The sequence below is a fragment of the Pyrus communis genome, chromosome 8 (genome assembly GCF_963583255.1).
Source record: "Pyrus communis chromosome 8, drPyrComm1.1, whole genome shotgun sequence".
Classification (NCBI taxonomy): Eukaryota; Viridiplantae; Streptophyta; class Magnoliopsida; order Rosales; family Rosaceae; genus Pyrus; species Pyrus communis.
The window spans coordinates 11846480-11865884 of record NC_084810.1 but is presented as its reverse complement, the minus strand read 5'-3'; the positions used below and the strand labels follow the sequence as shown (position 1 = coordinate 11865884).

Genomic DNA, 19405 nt, shown 5'->3' with positions numbered 1-19405 from the left:
GGTTAGCTCAAACATGCAGTGCTTAAACAGCTATGATTTGGTTGCCTAGTTTTTACTCCCTTTCTCTCCAGCTTCTTTTGCATTTTTTCTTTGTTGTGTTGCTACCACTCTAAGGACTCGTTTTGGTATAAAGGATTGGTTTGGAAGAGATAACCCTCCAAATGTTCAAGGCATAATAAAGGTAGATGAGAATGTTTTTTTCAATTCGAGGGGATTAGCTAGAAGAGGCTTAGACATGAAGAAAACTTTTCCCTTCTAATCCTCCCGTGTTTCAGTCACAAACAAGATAGAATTTGTCTACAAATTGGGCAGAAGCACATCCGCTGGAACTTCTTTTTTCTTTCCTTTCTACCTTCACTTGTTGTAGATAACACCATTTTTCACTTTCTACTCAACGGGAAAGGTGCCAGCAGAATATCCAAATACTAACCTTGAAAGGAAGAAGAGAAAAGTCTCTGTATATATACACGTATTAAAGGATTGTTAATTAGGCCAAACAGCAAGTAGTTTTCCAGTGAAGAGATGACACTAACCAATTAAAGAAGCATATTGAAGTTTAAATAAGGCAAAAATAGATGAAGAAATTGATTAAATGATAAGAGGCCACAGCCTCCAACTGGGACCTTGCAACTTCCTTCCTTCCTCTTCCTGCACCCTCAAACCCTCAAAACCCATCATTCAATTTTGTCATACAAATTGTTGGTATGGCCTCCATTCCATTTGCTTAGTGCTCCCCAAATCCTAAGTCACACTCACAGGTAAAAAAAGCCCTAAGAGCATCCCAATAGGAGCTTTATGCTACTATATTTAAAGCCCTAGTGAGAAATTTCCACTACTTGAGCTAGTAACTTCCTTTATTGAATAGCAAAAAATTAGAATACATCTAGTCCAAAAATTAGGCTACATCTAGCCCCAAAAAACAATGGGCAGCACCTTTCCTCTTCACTATCTCATTTGCTTTCCTTCAAAGTTGGCTTGGCTACAAATATATCATATGAATATGGGAGACAGTGGTGGCAATTTGATGGCCCATGGTAAATTACCCAATAAAAATATTTTCGACAATTATTCATTTTATTTTTAATTAACCCTTATTTATTTTCCGTAGAATTATAAAATAATCCAACAATATGAAGGACTCGTTAAGAATTGCTACTCTACAAAGCAATTTTACTCTCTAGCGTTTTTTTGTCAGTAGCACTTGTGCCAAATCCAAAAAAATAAGTTTTCAGTAATGATAAGTTAAGGACTTTGTTTTCTCCAAATTAAAAGTTTGCATCAGTCTTTTTTATTTTTATTTTATTTTATTTTTTTGTTTGTATATAAATAACATACAACTTGTGTTGATAAAAGTTCAATAAATAAATAAATAAAATCATTAATAAAATGATACCTAATTAATTGAAAATATATAGTGACAATTTGTTTTTTGAAAACAAAGGACACAATAGGTCTATGACAGTTAACAATTCTCTCACACGACGCTAAAGTTGTGCGACAATTCATCATTTTTCGTAGGCGGCGCGTTAAGGCCAACTTCATGGCCTAAAACCTATAATTCCCCATCTATTCTCTCCCAATTCATTCCAACCAAGTTTTAATTTGGATATAAAACCTAAAACCTAAAAAAGAAAAACCAGATATAGGCCAAGATTAGTGGTGGAGCCCCCATCCACATGGGTGTGTCTCCCACTTGTCTGCCAATAAAATTGAACCCAATGGCTCTTTTGGTTGATCAGCAGCTCACATTCAAATAATTGTTGGTTATCTAACGGTCCACATTTAATGTAATCAATATTTTTGTTTTATATTTATAAATTTATTGAATTCAACGACTGAAATCAAATATGATCAAATCTAACGGTAAAAAAAAATAAAAAAAAAATAAAAAAAAGATCTAACAACCCATATTTAAATTCAACAGTTAAAATAATTATAAAAAATTATTTAACTCAAAATTCACCCAAAAACTCTATAAATACCTATTTGTTGAAACATCCACACAAAACTCACTTTTATCCTACAATTCTTCCAATTTTTCTTTCTACCATCTTCCAAAACCATGTGTTTCCTCATGTGTCTTGTGTTTATACATCTCTATCATGTGTTTCATATTCTTATGTAGTGCATGTTTCATGAGTTTCTTGTGTCGGTTTAGTGATTTTTCAATATTTATCAAAATTTAAATATTTTTAGGTTAAAATTGTTGGAAATGTGCCCTAAAACCAATCATATGATGATACTTTATGGACATTTCACATGTTAAACTAATCTAGTTTAATATTAAGGGCAAACATTATTGTTTGAGCCGTCTCATATAAATGTTATATGCTTAAACGATAAGTCCAAGGAATATGTGATTGGAAGAATGCGATCTAAAGAAGTTAGATTCATGAGACCATTCTTTCGTTGACACATCCTAAATGTTCCTGATCATAGGATTGTCAATTGGGCATTGACAGTCCGTTAAGATCAGTACGTGCTATGTCTTCTCTCAGGGAGAGTGACTAGTCTCGAGTCATTGGTGTGTGTGACATCAAGACAAGTACGTAGGTGCTCAATAGAGAATGAGTTCACTGAACACGATCAACGAAGAGTTCTCATATTCATGTCACATGAGAACTCATGGTTGGGATAATGCAAATTAGTCTTTTGACCTGAGGCATCACAGTTGTCTTATGGTTAGGTCCTTAATCTTTGATTATGTCAAAGTCACTCCATCAGGAGGGTGTCCACGGCATCGTTGGGGTTAAGCCACTTAGCCATGGAGGCAAGTGAATGCGCAACAAGGGATCTCTAACCTTCAAACTGTTTGAGGGAGAATACTCTATGATATGATTTAGAATCTCTGGCCAGAGTATGAATGAGATGTTGGAATGCGTTCCAGATCACATTCAAGGTAATCATATAAGCACAAGATTCACATTGGATAGTAGACATGAATAAACTATCAAACCAAACAATGTGGTCAAGAGTATTGTATTAGAGAAAGACCGTATTGCATTTGTAATCCTAAAACTGAATAGGTTCTCCACCTATTCTGATTAGCTTGGGTAACCATGACATGCTGCTAGGCATCAACCATGGTTTGTGGAAGCCCTAAAAGTGTATTATCACTAACGGGAGAATTGAAAGTAAGTTTCAAATTCACAATCGATTTGAAAGAGTTTGAATCGCCCACTGCCTCGCTAAAAGGAACCTAATGGATCGTACACCGTGTAAGGTAGAGATTGAAGATTCAACGGAGATGAGTAAGAATAATTAAATGGTTTAATTATTTATGGCAAGGATTAATTAATATGATTATTAATCAAACGAATAAGTTCGTTAAAAGACCACGGGATAGTTTTGGACCTTAAGGCCCAATGGGCTTCGAACGTCAAGTCCATTGACTTAAGTTGTGTGACAACTTAATGAATAATGATTCACAAAGGCCCAAATAGCCCAATAAATCCCATGTTAAAGAAGGAGTGGTTTTGGACTTATTTACAAGTTTGCCACTCAAATGAATTAAGGAATAAGTATGACTTAATAGCCAAAAATTCATTAAGGGTAATTTTTTGGGGAAAGGATGAGAATACAAGCTCTCCTTTCTCTCTAAAATTTCAGCCACCTTGGAGGGATCATCTAGCAATCAAACTCCTCCAAGGTCACTCATTTCTTCTACAATATGCCTTGGCGTGGAGACTTAGAGGTTCTCAATTTTGGGAACTTGGAGAAACCTTTTCATCCATCCAAATCCATGGATCTAAGATGCAAGGAATGAAGGCCCTCTCTTTGGGTGATTAGCCTTTGCTTATGCAAAGAGGAATCTACAAAGGTATTGATTTCTCAACTCACTTTGTTTTGAGTTGAGTCTTGGTTCACCTACTTACTAGGCTTTGAAGTTCATGGGTTAAGTTTTGTTTTTGAGTGCATATAAACATGATTCCGCCTTTTAATTGTTAATTGCATGTTGTTGATGTTGCTCAAATGAACTTGTTTTTCACAAATTTTCCTTCAAAAATGTTCATAAAATTAATTTAGGATAGTCTACATAATTTTTTTAAGTTAATTTAAAAAAAATTAGCCTAAATTCATTCTTTAATAATCTGGGGCTAAAATTTTAGGTCAGAAATGTTGGAGCAGAAAAGTTGTTTTTTAAAAAAAAAAAAAAACCACTCTAAGTACTTCTACTTTAAACTTAAAGCAATTTTAAAAATTTTGCCAAAATACCATAATTTACGGGGTGTATTCAATTGAGAATTTAAGAGGCTTTAATGGATTTTTATGGAGTTTAATTGATTTGTAAAGATTTCATATAAAATTTTGATTCAGTTTCCTTAAAATCTCATGGGGAGAGGTGAGATTTGTGGATGTTTAAAATACACTACGAAATCTCTCCAATTCCCTTTAATTCATCAATTTTCTCAAATTCTTTAAAATCAATTTCTAATTGAATACATCTAGAATGTTATAAACTTCTTTAAAATCCTAATTGAATACACCTGAATTTCTAAACATTTTAATAAACTATCTTAAAATTCTAATTGAATACAACTTGAATTTCAGAGATTCACTTAAAATCCTGATTGAATGCCTATAGATTCATTAAAAGAATTAAAATTCCTCAAAATATCAATTGAATACACCCCCTTTAAACTGCAATGCTTTTACTTCTTAGGGAGCACTTTGACTTTCCCAAAAGCACATTCAAACAAGCCCGAACTTTTTGTATGATTGTATTGGCTTCAATATGACCTTTAGTTATGTTGATGCGACTCCTTTGTATTATGAAAGATTTTTCAAATTGACGTAACATGGGTCGATACACTAACAAGATCTCTCATTTTCAATCAATCGTATTGGACCATGTTTTTAGCATAACAAAAAATTTCTTTTACAAATGAGGTGGCCTGCAACTCAAGCCCACATAAAATAAATATATTCTTACTTAAATTACGAGTTTGATACTTAATTAACAAAAGACGAAGCCAAAAAATTTCTAGTAGAAAACTAAAGAAACAGCAAATATGAATAATATTAGGTCTTCCTTTTCAATATTTTTCTCCCTTGACAATATCCCGTGAAGGTGCTAATCATGCTATAAAGCCGGGTCTGGAGTGAATCGGTGGATCCTATTAAGCACACGGATCCGTACGGTCGGTCTTATTACGGAAATGTTGACAGCCCTCATCCCAACCGCTCATTTCTTCGCAAATCCTACGGTCACTAAATTATCAATCCCCGCGTGTTTCAACCATCCATAACCCTATTCTTTTCGTCTCGTTTTCCCTGTCCCCTCCAAACCCAAAGCTTTCCCTTCCTTCTTCTTTCCTGTGAATTTTTCATACCTGCGTGCTCCCCCAAGGTACTTTCGAAACTCAACATTTATTGAATTCCCAATCTCTCAGCTTTTTTTTTTTTTTTTTTTTTTTTTTTTTTTTTTTTTTGCAATTATTTTCATGATTTGATCTTGTGGGTCTCAATTGGATCCAATAATCTTCTGTTTATCATATTCCCTCTTTGATTTTGTTCAATTCTGCCCCTTCTTATCCCATATGTTTTATTCATTGTTTCGATTTTGTATTATTCCAGTTTTGATTTGTAGGGTTCACTCTCCAATTTTTAGGGATTTTTTTTTCTTTTGCAGGATATCGATTTTGGATATTAGGGTTCGTCTCTGATTAATTATAGATTTTGATTTCGGGGTTTGTGTAATTGGAGGTGTTGGGGGTTAAGAGAGTTTCCTAAAATTCAAGGTCAGGGCCATATCTTTTTATGGAATTTGAATGCCAATTGATTACTGAGGTTTCTAAGAATTTGTGTGACTCTGTAGACAATTCGTATCGACGGAAAACTGAATCGAATCAATTCAATTCTAGCCCGGAAGCTGAAAACTTTGGCATTTCAGAACAACCATTAGATTCCAATACTGAAAAGGGAAAAACTTCAATTCAAAAACCCACACCAACCAAGAAGCCAAACTCCGATATTGGTGGTTCGAAACAATTTTTTTCTAGTGATGTAGTTCTTCATTCTCGTAGAACAATCACTGACCTTCCTCCAGCTTTGTTATCCGAAATTCTGAATTTCCTTGACCCAAAAGAGCTAGGCATAGTTTCGTGCGTATCAGCTTATCTCTGTAAGCTTGCGTCTGAGCACCATGTTTGGAAGGATTTTTATTGTGAGAGGTGGGGAACTTCAACTCTTCCAACACCTTTGGGAGCAGGAGTCTCTGACGAGACATCATGGAAGGAGTTTTTTGTTGAAAGGGAGTTTAGGAGTAAGACCTTTATGGGACGCTATAGCATTGATGTTATGTATGGCCATACTGAAGCTGTTCGAACAGTTTTCCTTTTGGTTTCCGCAAAGCTCATATTTACTGCTGGGTATGACCAAACTGTAAAAATGTGGAAGATGGAAGAAGGATTGTTGATTGCTTCTTCAAGATCTCTTGGTTGCACTATGCGTGCAGTTGCTGGAGATACAAAACTCCTGGTTGCTGGTGGTACTGATGGGTTTATCCAGTGTTGGAGGGCAGTGGAGGGCTTTCCACACTTGTTTGATATTAAGGGTTCTCAAAGCCAGAATACCGAGTTTCGGCTATGGGACCATGAGGGGCCCATAACTTCTCTTGCTTTGGATCTGACTAGGATTTATAGTGGTTCCTGGGACATGACTGTTCGTGTATGGGATCGATTTTCACTAAAGTGTGTAAAGGTTTTGAGGCATAGTGATTGGGTGTGGGAACTTGTGCCTCGTGATCTTACAGTTGCTAGCGCATCGGGTTCAGATGTTTATATTTGGGATACTAGTAGCGGCAGACTGATGAACATTATTCATAAAGCTCATGTTGGTAACACCTATTCTTTGGCACGAAACCTCACAGGGGATTTTCTATTTACTGGAGGGGATGACGGTGCAATACACATGTATGAAATCACTAGTCATGATCTCGAGACTAATCCAGTACTTGTTGCCACATGGGTTCCTCACTCAGGCCGTGTCTATTCCCTTGCATTTGAATTTCCATGGCTTGTTTCTGCTTCTGCTGATGGTAAACTTTCGCTAATTGATGTAAGAAAGCTTCTAAGGACTAAAAGGCGTGCTTCAGATAAGAGTTTCTCATGTGTTAAGCATGTGGTCCCAAGCACTGTGGAACCCCCACAGAGGATGTTACATGGTTTTGGGAAAAATCTTATGTCAGTGGACATTGGTGCTGATCGTATTGTATGTGGAGGTGAGGAAGGTATTGTTAGAATATGGAACTTCACAGAAGCTTTGGAGATTGAGCGGAGGGTTCGTGCTTCAAGAGCAATACGGTTGGAGAATAGGATGAGGCGGCGTAAGCTCCACTTAGAGAATATCAGCAAAACCAGTAGGAATGATCAATGTTTAGTTGCAGCCAAGAAGAATCAAGTCACTGGTGACAGGAGTGGCTGGCACAGTAAACGTGCATTGAGCGGCAAGCTGAAGTCGTAGTAGCAGGTAACAGTTACCTTGTATTGTATGCTTCTAAACTTTACTACTTTTTTTCCCTTGTTAGGATGTTTATTTAACAATAGAATACAATTTATGGTTTAAGCAGGTGAGCAGACTAATTGTAGATTTCTCATTCTGCAATTGGATTTAAATTGTTCGTTGTTAGATAAACTTTATACGTGTTGGTTTAATTATAGTGTTGAAAGCTTTTGAGACTTGACTTTTGGCTCTCAATCATACGGAGATTTCTTCCGTTATACCGAGTAAGTGATGTTAGTGTGTGGAGGGGACAAACTTACCATTACTTTGGCTTAAAATATCTGTTGACTGTTGATGAAGTGACAGAGGCACTTTTATGTAAAAATTTGCACCATGTTTCGCTCAGTGATTGCATTTTACGTGACAGTGTATGTCATACAATATGGATCCCCATCCCATATAACGACATGACTTGCACAAGACTGTCTTTCTTGTGCAAGTCGTGTCGTTATATGTGGTCATGAATTTTATTAATAATGAGCATAGTAGACAAGGATATACTTACAGTTCATCATTCTTACCCGAATGACTTCTCATCCGTGACGACGCTCATGTGATAACATTTTGTCACTGCAAAATTTGCATCAACTCTTATCATAGCCACTGTTTTAAAAATCTCCGCCTAGGTGCTAGGCGCTGGGTCACCACCGCGATTAGTCTCTAGGCGTTGTTTTTAATATTTTCTAATACTTTATAATTTATATGTCATTACATGTTGCAATTTATGCATTTCAATACAATTATGTATGTTTTTTAAGTATAAATAAGCACTTATTTATACAATATATAATACATTTACTTAAATCCGCCTGGACGGGGGCTAGGTCCCAGCGTGCCGTCCGACTATTGCTTAGCGCTTTTTAAAACCTTTATCATAGCATGATTCATCTTTTATACGACCAGGAAAGGTAATACTTTTGTGGAAACGTTGCATGTCTTATTTTATCAAATTACAAGTTTTCTTAGAAACAAAATGTGCCAACCTAAAATAGTTGACATATTGTGAATCAAACTAAGCTGCCTGTTTTTTCCTCTCCTCGCGAGAGCCTCTCTCTCCGTTTTGTGAGTTTCTCACTATGTGTGAGCTTTCAAATTTCGTCCAATAATTTAGCCAGGCCCTCGCCTTGGCAAGGGTTGGTGGCAGCCCCTTTTCTTTCTTGCTTTCCTTTTCTTCCATCTTTATCCGCCTAATGTTGGCCACGTTCTCCGGCCCAATTTTCTTCATTCCCCAAAACCTCCTTGCCTTTGATTTTACTGCCCCTAGGCCAAGATCGGAAAGCCCCATTTCTCATCCCTCCATCCCCAACTGTCCGATGTGCAACCACCTCTTTCCGTCGCTTTTTGCGACTTTATTGGGCTCCAAACCTTGTGTTGGATTGGGCTTTTTTTTCTCTGCTTAGAAGGTCCATTATTATGCTTTGTGCTTTACTTGTGTATGGACCTCCAGTTGTATAAATTAGTTTGTGTTGGTAATAAAAATTATCTTTGACCAAGAAAAAATAATTTGACATTGGTTTTGGATGATCGTAGTCCGTTTTTGGAAAATTTTCAGATTCGCTACTTAAATTTTGCTATTTTCAAAGTTTGTTAACGAAAATTTGTGTCGCGCTTGAAAGTTAGAAGATGGAGTGAAACCGAAAATAGTAGGACTAGAAAGGACAAATCTTTTGCCTCCACTTTCAATGTCTTGAAATAGTAAATTGACCATTATAATTCAATCCTCCAGACAAAATGAGGCTTACGTCGATGTCTCTCGTGGTTAGAGAGCAAAAGAGGGATGCTCGTCATATGGCTAACCCTTGGTCAAAGGCTTTCTATGGGGATTTAAGCAGGGGCGGGCTAGGCCCAGTGTGGGCAGGGCGACCGTTCGAGGTCCAAAATAATTGGGGGCACCAAAATTATTAGGGCGGTATATTTGTATATGTTTTCATAAGTATAAATTTATAAAATTTGGTTCAATGACAAAGAAGTTTAACTAGGAATGGTGGTTTTGTCATTTGAAATTAACGAGGAGGTCTTGGGTTCAAAACACGATGTGTGTTTATTTGTTTTTCAATTTTTACAAATTTCGTTTCATAAGAGTATATGACACACCCCGATCGAGGTCAGGGCATGCTGGCCGTCACGTGGAAGTGACGTAACCATGTGCACAGTGCGGAAGCTAATAAAATAATAAAAGTACAGATAAATAAAATCCAGCTTTACACCAAGCAAGAGCATACATGTGCAAGCGTGAAAAACAAGTTCAGAGCACGAAGACCTAATGCAGGCCGGGAGAAACAACACTACAAAAACACACCCCAAAGGTGCTCCTACACTGGTGATGATCTGTCAGATATGTCAAGGAAATCCTCTTGGAAACCACCACAAGTACTAGCCAACTAGAACCTGGAGGGACGCAAAAAAAAGTGTGAGTGGGCAAAAACAAAGCTTTTCAAAAACCATTTCATAAACAAGTTCTAACCCCTCGCCGTAAAACCTGTACACTTCCCAGAAAAGTATAATATACATATATATATATATATATATATATATATATATATAAGTCATGCTCCGAAATATGCCATGCCAAATGCCTCGAATAAATGCAAGTGCTCAGGAAAATGTCAAAATCAATGCCATAAAATCTGTCAGCCGGAGTCACCTAACGTGACCTGTACGGCTGAATCTAGAGCTCAAATCTCCATCTCACTAACTATACCTGCACACGAGTCGGAACCACCTAAAGTGGTCTGTACGACAAGACTGGGTGTAATATAAGTACGCTCAAGTGCTACGATCACGTGAAGGCTGGGCGAATAATTGTGAGTCACCTACGAGTCGGAACCACTTAAAGTGGTCTGTACGACAGGACTGTGCACCTAACTTGGATCCAAGATGAGCTTGTGGTGCGGGAGGTGAACATCACGTGAAGGACTGTGCCCAACTCTGGGCGGGAGCACTAACACCGGGGGTGCAGATTATGAGCTCTCTATGCATCTCAAACCACTACTGAATATAAGCATAAACCATACTCACCTGGCACTTACCTGTGCGCCCGCAGCACCAACATACATATATATATATAGGCTACTAACAATGCATAAACAAACGGCAACATAATGCATGGCATAAAAACGTATAAACATTTCAATTCATTTTCTAGGAAAAGCATAAGTATATAGGTATATACGGAAAACCAAAAGGCCACTCACTGGTATGTAGAAGGGTCGTAACCCCCTTGCCTCGAGTGACCGCGCTCGTCCTTGGGATAGGTCTCACCACTTTCAAGCACTAAAACACACGGAATCTCGCCGGGAAAACACCACCAACTCCGGCCAACCTTGTAACTCACAATCCCGACGTCCAAAACCTTCAAACGAACTACCCCGAGCCTCCTAAGGACCTCACCAAACTTCCTACAAGCTGAAATGGGTATGGTTGAACTCCTACGGACCTCACGAGCATGAATATGTAATTTGTTTCCTCGATCTGTGAAGGTTTGGATGGTTTTGATTGTCGTCCGTACAAAAAGGATAGAAATGGGAGAGAGAAAGGGCTCGGGACAGGGATGCAGGACAGGGAAAAGGGTGAGGGGGGTGTGGGAGAGTGTGTGTGGTCCAAAACCAGCCAAGCAACACCTAAAAACAACCACACAACGAAATAACCATGCTAGGGGCAAAATCTTCATTTCACCCCTACGGTACGAAAAGTCCGGGACAGGCTGTCACAACCTACCCACCTTAAAAAGAATTTCGTCCCGAAATTCAAAACAACCACTCACAGCAACACCTTAGCGATCAAAGAACAACCGAGGATACAAATCTCTCATCCGATCTTCAGTTTCCCAAGTAGCTTCCTCCACGGAATGATTCCTCCACAAAACTTTCACCAAATTCACTGTCTTGTTCCTCAGGACCTTTTCCTTCCAATCTAGAATCGTCACTGGTTCCTCATCATAAGTCAAATCCGGATTGATTTCCAAAGGTTGAGGAGGTATCACATGAGATGGATCAGCAACATAATGTCGAAGCATGGGCACGTGAAAAACGTTATGTACTTTAGCCAACTCAGGAGGCAACTCCAGCCTGTAAGCTACCTCGCCAACTCGCTCGGTGATCATGTACGGTTTGATGTACCTGGGACTTAACTTACCTTTCTTTCCAAACCGTACAACGCCTCTCCATGGTGAAAGCTTCAGAAATACCCAATCGCCAACCTCATACACTCTGTCAGTAGCATGCCGATCTGCTAAACTCTTTTGCCTATCCTGGGCCGCCTTCAGGTTAGACTTGATTACTTGAACATTTTGAGTAGTCTCCTCAACAATCTCCGGGCCCACCAAAACTCTTTCTCCGACCTCTGACCAACACAAGGGTGTGCAACAAGATCTACCATACAACGCCTCAAATGGTGCCATGCCGATACTCGAATGAAAATTGTTGTTGTAGGCAAATTCCATTAAATCTAACCGCTTGTGCCAAGCATCCCCAAACTGTAACACCGAAGATCGCAACATATCCTCCAACGTCTGAATGGTTATCTCTGACTATCCGTCCGTCTGAGAATGATACGCCATACTATAAAGTAGTCTTGTGCCCAAAGCTTCCTGAAACGCCACCCAAAATTTAGATGTAAATCTTGGATCACGATCCGAGACAATACTCACAGGGACACCATGGTACTTCACGATCTTCGAGATGAACAACTCAGCTAATCGGCCCAAAGAATACTTCTCCCTCACTGGAATAAAATGTGCTGACTTAGTAAGCCGATCAACAATCACCCAAATGCCATCAAAACCATTATGTGTATGCGGAAGCTTGTACACAAAATCCATAGTAATATTTTCCCATTTCCACTCTGGAACAGGAAGCGGCTGCAACAACCCAAACGGTTTTTTCCTTTCTGCCTTAACTTGCTGACAAACGGCACACCTACTCACATACTCAGCTATCTCCCTCTTTATACCCGGCCAATAATAAAATGGTCGAATGGTATGATACATTTTAGTAGCTCCTGGATGCATAGCATAAGCCGAGATATGTGCTTCATCGAGAATTGCTTTCTTTAAATCCAAATTATTAGGCACAAACATCCTACCTTCCTGCATCAGCATGCCATCCGAATCACGAACTCTGAGGTCTCTCCTCCTCCCTCGATCTCGAGCTTGGATCATTTCTTGAGTTTCCCTATTAACTACCTGAGCTTCAAGCACCCGATCAACTAAAATTGGCCTGACTTGAAAATTAGCAAGTAAAGCCACCTCTCGATCTTCTGCCTCTAACCTCACTCCCATAGATCTTAAGTCTGCCAGAAGAGGAATGTGACTAGTGTACAACGCATTGATACGGCCCTGAGACTTCCTGCTAAGTGCATCAGCCACTACATTTGCACAACTAGGGTGATAATCAATCGTGCAGTCATAATCACTGAGCAGCTCCATCCACCTCCGCTGACGAAGATTAAGATCCTTCTGCGTAAAAAGATACTGAAGACTCTTATGATCTGTAAAGATCTTACATTTCTCTCCATAAAGGTAATGGTCTCCACAACTTCAACGCAAAAATAATGGCGGCTAACTCCAAATCATGTGTAGGGTAATTCAACTCATGAGGTTTCAGCTGTCGTGAAGCATAAGCAATTACCCTACCATGCTGCATCAACACACAACCCAGACCATTCAAAGAAGCATCACTATAGACCTCGAAATCACCACTATCGTCCGGGAGTGCCAAAACAGGTGCATGAGTGAGACAATACTTCAACTGCTGGAAACTTTGCTCACACTTATCATCCCACTCAAATTTAACGTATTTCCTCATTAATCTTGTCAGTCGTAAAGCAATCACAGAAAAATCCTTAACAAACCGTCGATAATACCCTGCTAAACCAAGGAAACTCCTCACCTCAGTGACGGTTCGCCGTTGCTCCCATTTCTCCACAGCTGCCACCTTTTGAGGATCCACCAAGATACCTTGAGCTGAAATGACATGCCCCAAAAATGCAACTTGGTCTAACCAAAATTGGCACTTGCTAAATTTAGCATACAATTGGTGTTCCCTCAACCTTTTCAACACCAAAGTAAGATGTCGTACATGCTCCGCTTTAGATTTAGAATACACCAGAATGTCGTCGATGAAAACAATAACAAACCTATCCAAATATGGCTGGAATACTCGGTTCATCAAATTCATAAAAGCAGCTGGTGCATTCGTCAATCCAAATGGCATAACCAGAAACTCGTAATGACCATAACGAGTCCTGAACGCCGTCTTAGGAACGTCATCCCTACTAATCTTCAGCTGATAATATCCAGACCTCAAGTCAATCTTGGAGAATACACAAACACCTCGAAGCTGATCAAATAAATCATCAATATGCGGCAACGGATAACGGTTTTTAATCGTCACCCAATTCAATTGCCGGTAATCAATACATAGCCTCAAAGTTCCGTCTTTCTTTCTCACAAACAACACTGGAGCTCCCCAAGGTGATGTACTAGGCTGAATAAAACCCTTATCCACTAATTCCTGCAACTGAACTTTCAATTCCGTTAACTCAGCAGGAGCCATACGATAAGGAGTCAAGGAAATAGGATTAGTATCTGGAAGCAACTCAATGGTGAACTCCATGTCTCGATCTGGCGGCAAGCCAGGTAAATCCTCAGGGAAAACATCAGGAAAATGTCTGACTACCCTCACATCCTCCACTCTACTAGGAGTAACCTCATCCAACACCACATGAGCTAAGTACCCCTGGCAACCTTTAGATAACAACCTTTTCGCTCGAATAGCAGAAATAACGCCATGTCTCACCCCACTCTGCTCGCCCACAAAAGTAACCACAGGTAATCCAGGACGATGGAACATAACTATTTTCCCGTAACAATCAATATTGGTGATGTGATAAATAATAGCACACAAATTAAACCCTCTTTTTGACAATTGTAGTATAGATATAAGTAGGGATCGTTCTAGGCCGGGGATTAGGAGGGATTGCTAAATAAACTCAAAAGACTCTTAACTAACTTTTATGACTCAAAACAAACTTTAAAGACTCAAAACAACCAAAAAGACTCAATTTAGACTTTAGGACTCAATTTGGACGAAAATATAATTAGTTTTGACTCAAAAGACTCTAAAACACACTTTTGGACAGATTTGGAATAAGTAAGAAAAGGGGGTTTGATTTTGGACGAATTGAAAAGGAAAACAAGTAACTTAAAACTTTAAAACAGATTTTGGACGAATTTAAGAAAAACCAATGGATGATGGGCTAGCCAAGGGATACTTCTCCACACATGATACATTCAAACATAAATTGATTTCCAGTTGCTTTTCCGATAAACCATGAACCTCAAAACCCCAGATTAACCGTGACATCACTAATTAACCCTCAGATTTCCCTTAAGTTATTGGATTGGATGACATCATACGACAACCCAAAGCAGTCTTCAAAAGTCCCCTACATGACATCATAATAGAGATACAATCAAAGATCATTACGTTCAATGGAAATCATAAGTATTGACAAAGCACTTGTAACTATAACATCATGATACTCATGCTAGGAATTTACTTAACATGATTGTGAAAACAACCGTAACTACTTGTGAATATAAGTTTGTAACGATTATGTGAAACACCCTTATATTCTAGCACCAAATTCAAGCATGCAAATTAAGTAGGCCTCCCTAATCAACATACAAGAATAAGTTATCCATCAAACGGTTAAGTAAATTGCATTCACAATTTATGAAATCACAACTGGAATTTATCAACTCATATTATAAACGTAATCATGGTTTCAAAGCATCCCTAGGCTAAAAACGAGTTTAGCCTCTCATGTTCATAACAAAACAAAGGAGAATAGAATTAAACATTGAAAATAAAAGATAGATTACACCTAAAAACGTTCCAACACTCCAACTCGAATGCACAAACGTCCAAGGCTTCGTCTTCTTTCTCCTCTTCCTTGCTTAGTCACGGCACAATAGTCTAGAGTGGTTTTGTGGATGATTTTCTGGGTTTTGAATTGATTTAGGAAGGTAGGGTGGTGCGGCAAGGGTTATGGGTGGTGTATGGAGGCTTGGATGAAGGTTTGGAAGTATGGGAATGGTGGAAAGTTGGATGGAAGGGTGCGGCAAAGGTTAGATTTCTGAATGAATGAAGGCAGGTTGTGTGGAAGGGTGATTAGGGTCAATAAGGGTACGACAAAGGGTTTTTATAAGGAAGAAAGAATCCTAAGGCTTTATTACTTAGTTTAGGAAAGGAATTAACTCCAAATCCTTAAAGAAAAGGAAACACAAAGTCAGAAATTGAAGGAAAAGGGAAGGGAACCTGCGGCATTCAATTGTGAGAAGGGGAATGTTATTTATTCCTGTAATTAGGCAAGAACTTTGGAATAGAAAAGGGTATATGAGTTATGGCTGACTTTGGTATGAAAAAGGAATGTGTTTAAATGCTTTAGAATAGGAAAGAAGGCTCTCCTTTGCACGGCAAGGAAGGGAAATACTAAGGGGATACACGGCAAGGATTTTGGGTTGCAAGGGAACATTGCTTTGTGTCCTAGAATAGGTAGAAGTCCTTGATATTGCTGAAACATGGAGTCTTTAAGGATTAGGAAAGATTAAACCAAAATAGGAAACCTTGGCTTAACTTTCCTACTTCAAGTAGGAAACCTTCTTTGACTAGGATTCCTCACTTGATTAGGAATCCTAACTCTTTGAGGTCTTCAATTTCGTCCATTCCTTTTGCTCCAAGCATAAGCTATCCATTCCAAGTCCAATTTTGCTCCAAAATGCTCCAAAATGCACCTTTTTGCTTCCTTAGCCATATGAACCTAAAAACACACGAAAATGGCTTAAACTACTAAGACAACTATGAATTAACAACATAAATGCACGAAAACAAGCTAAGTAAGTCGCCTAAATATGCTCCTATCAATTGGCACGATTGAAATGCAACCAATCCGTGCCCAGAATCACATTAAAGTCAACAATATCCAATGGGATAAGATCAGCTGGCATAACAACATCCTCCACTATCACTGGACATCCTGGGTACACACGATCTACAATACACATCTCCCCTGTAGGCATAGCGAACTCTAAATCATACCCTAGAGGTGTAGGGCGAGGTTGCGTCACTTGAGCAAATGTATGAGAAATTACAGAATGTGTAGCACCACAATCAATTAATACTCTAGCAAAATAACCAAGGATATTTAACGTACCTATGATCAAGTATGGATTGTTTTGAGCATTCTGCAGAGAGATGTTATGAATACGCCATTGGGTCTGCTGCCGTCCACCACGACCTCTGCTCGTCTGGCCACCACGACTCTGCGTACCACGCCCCTGACTGGGCTGACCAAACTACCTTGAAGACCTCGCATTACTCGTAGCAATATCCCCCTGTTGAGTCTGTCATCCCTGAAACCACTGAGACCCGCCTGCTGGAACTGGAGGATACTGCATATAGCCACTAGAATACTGGGGATAACCACTCTGAGAATATGGGTCCTGGGGATATTGATATTGTCCCGAGGCATAAGGAACAGCATCGCCCTGATAATAATAGGCACCACCTCGACCCATCTGCCCATAACTACCAGGACCAGGAATCTGCTGTATCGGTGCAGGTGGTGGCAAGAAAGTATGCTGGGGCTTCTGCTAACTCTGGGGACAATTTGCAGCCCGATGTCCCATCTGCCCACAAGTAAACCAGCCACTGCTGCCTCGCCTACACTCACCAAAATGTCGATTATTACACCTGTGGTAAACTGGGGCCCTACCTCTACCAGCTAAAAGAATCACCCTGTCTCTGGCCTCTAGCACCACCAGAAAACCTACCACCACGACCCTGACCAGTGGTGCTAAAACCACTGCTAGAAGAGCTAGAACTAGTGCCACCCCTCTTGAAGTTCTGGGTCCTACGAGGTCCGAGCGATGCCTGACCCTTGCCCTTATCATCTTTCCTCTGATTACCGTCTTTCTCTTCCTCCTCACTCTCGCTCGACATATTCTCTGAATCCTCAATTCTCAGCAGAATCTCATAAAACTCCTGGTAGGTGTCACAAGGGGTAGTGGTCGCCATCGAACGCCACTTCTTCTTAGTGCCTAAACAGAAACGACGAAGCATCTCCGCCAGATTGCCAGCAACATCTGGATGATAGCGAGACAAATCAGTAAACCTCCAGTAGTACTCGTTTGCTGTCAACTTCCCCTGTCTCAACTTAGTGAATTCCTGCTTTTTGCTGTCAATATACCCAGGAGGCACAAACCTTTTCCTAAACAACTCTCTGAATACATCCCAATCAGTCTTCTCAGCTGGAGATAAACGACGAAGTTCCTGCTCCCACCAAGATGCAGAATCCTTACCTAAAAACCACGATGTCGTCTCTACCCACTTCTCGACAGAGAGATTCCCCTGATTATACAAAACACGAAAGGTCTTTTCAATATGTTCTAGCCACCGCTCCGCACCCTCAAAACCCTCGTTGCCTTCGAACTTATCCAACTTCAGATTATACATAGTCTCCAGAGAAGTCCTCAGGGGAGGGCGGAGCGCCGAATGAATAGCTATAGCGATAGCTTCCCCCAACTGGGCTACATCGGGGAAACTAGGCTCAGCAGAGCGACGTGGTTCCCGACGAGGCGGCATAATTCTGACAGAAGACACCAAAACCATTAGAATACTCACAAAAGTACAGGACTGCCAAACCTAGGCTCTGATACCAAACTGATACACCCCGATCGAGGTCAGGGCATGCTGGCCGTCACGTGGAAGTGACGTAACCATGTGCACAGTGCGAAAGCTAATAAAATAATAAAAGTACGAATAAATAAAATCCAGCTTTACACCAAGCAAGAGCATACATGTGCAAGTGTGAAAAACAAGTTCAGAGCACGAAGACCTAATGCAGTCCGGGAGAAACAACACTACAAAAACACACCCCAAAGGTGCTCCTACACTGGTGATGATCTGTCAGATATGCTGGGGAAATCCTCTGGGAAGCCACCACAAGTACTAGCCAACTAGAACCTGGAGGGGCGCAAAACAAAAAGTGTGAGTGGGCAAAAACAAAGCTTTTCAAAAACCATTTCATAAACAAGTTCTAACCCCTCGCCGTAAAACCTGTATACTTCCCAGAAAAGTATAATATACATGCTCTGAAATATGCCATGCCAAATGCCTCGAATAAATGCAAGTGCTCAGGAAAATGTCAAAATCAATGCCATGAAATTTGTCAGCCGGAGTCACCTAACGTGACCTGTACGGCTGAATCTAGAGCTCAAATCTCCATCTCACTAACTATACCTGCACACGAGTCGGAACCACCTAAAGTGGTCTGTACGACAGAATTGGGTGTAATATAAGTACGCTCAAGTGCTACGATCACGTGAAGGTTGGGCGAATAATTGCGGGTCTCCTATGAGTCGAAACCACTTAAAGTGCTATGTACGACAGAACTGTGCACCTAACTTGGATCCAAGATGAGCTTGTGGTGCGGGAGGTGAACATCACGTGAAGGACTGTGCCCAACTCTGGGCGGGAGCACTAACACCGGGGGCACAGGTTATGAGCTCTCTATGCATCTCAAACCACTACTGAATATAAGCATAAACCATACTCACCTGGCACTTACCTGTGCGCCCGCAGCACCAACATACATATATATATATATATAGGCTACTAACAATGCATAAACAAACAGCAACATAATGCATGGCATAAAAACGTATAAACGTTTCAATTCATTTTCTGGGAAAAGCATAAGTATATAGGTATATACGGAAAACCAAAAGGCCACTCACTGGTATGTAGAAGGGTCGTAACCCTCTTGCCTCGAGTGACCGCGCTCGTCCTCGGGATAGGTCTCACCACTTTCAAGCACTAAAACACACGGAATCTCGCCG

At 40.0% G+C, this 19405-nt stretch overlaps 1 protein-coding gene across 1 annotated transcript; it reads left to right on the top strand.

The window, feature by feature from the left end:
- The first annotated feature begins 5200 nt into the window (after positions 1–5200).
- On the top strand, positions 5201–7998 carry LOC137742373 (F-box/WD-40 repeat-containing protein At5g21040). Its single transcript, XM_068482227.1, has 2 exons — positions 5201–5350; positions 5633–7998. Exon 2 carries the CDS (start codon positions 5761–5763, stop codon positions 7462–7464), a length of 1704 nt encoding a protein of 567 aa, XP_068338328.1. The 5' UTR covers positions 5201–5350; positions 5633–5760; the 3' UTR covers positions 7465–7998.
- Positions 7999–19405: the final 11407 nt, after the last annotated feature.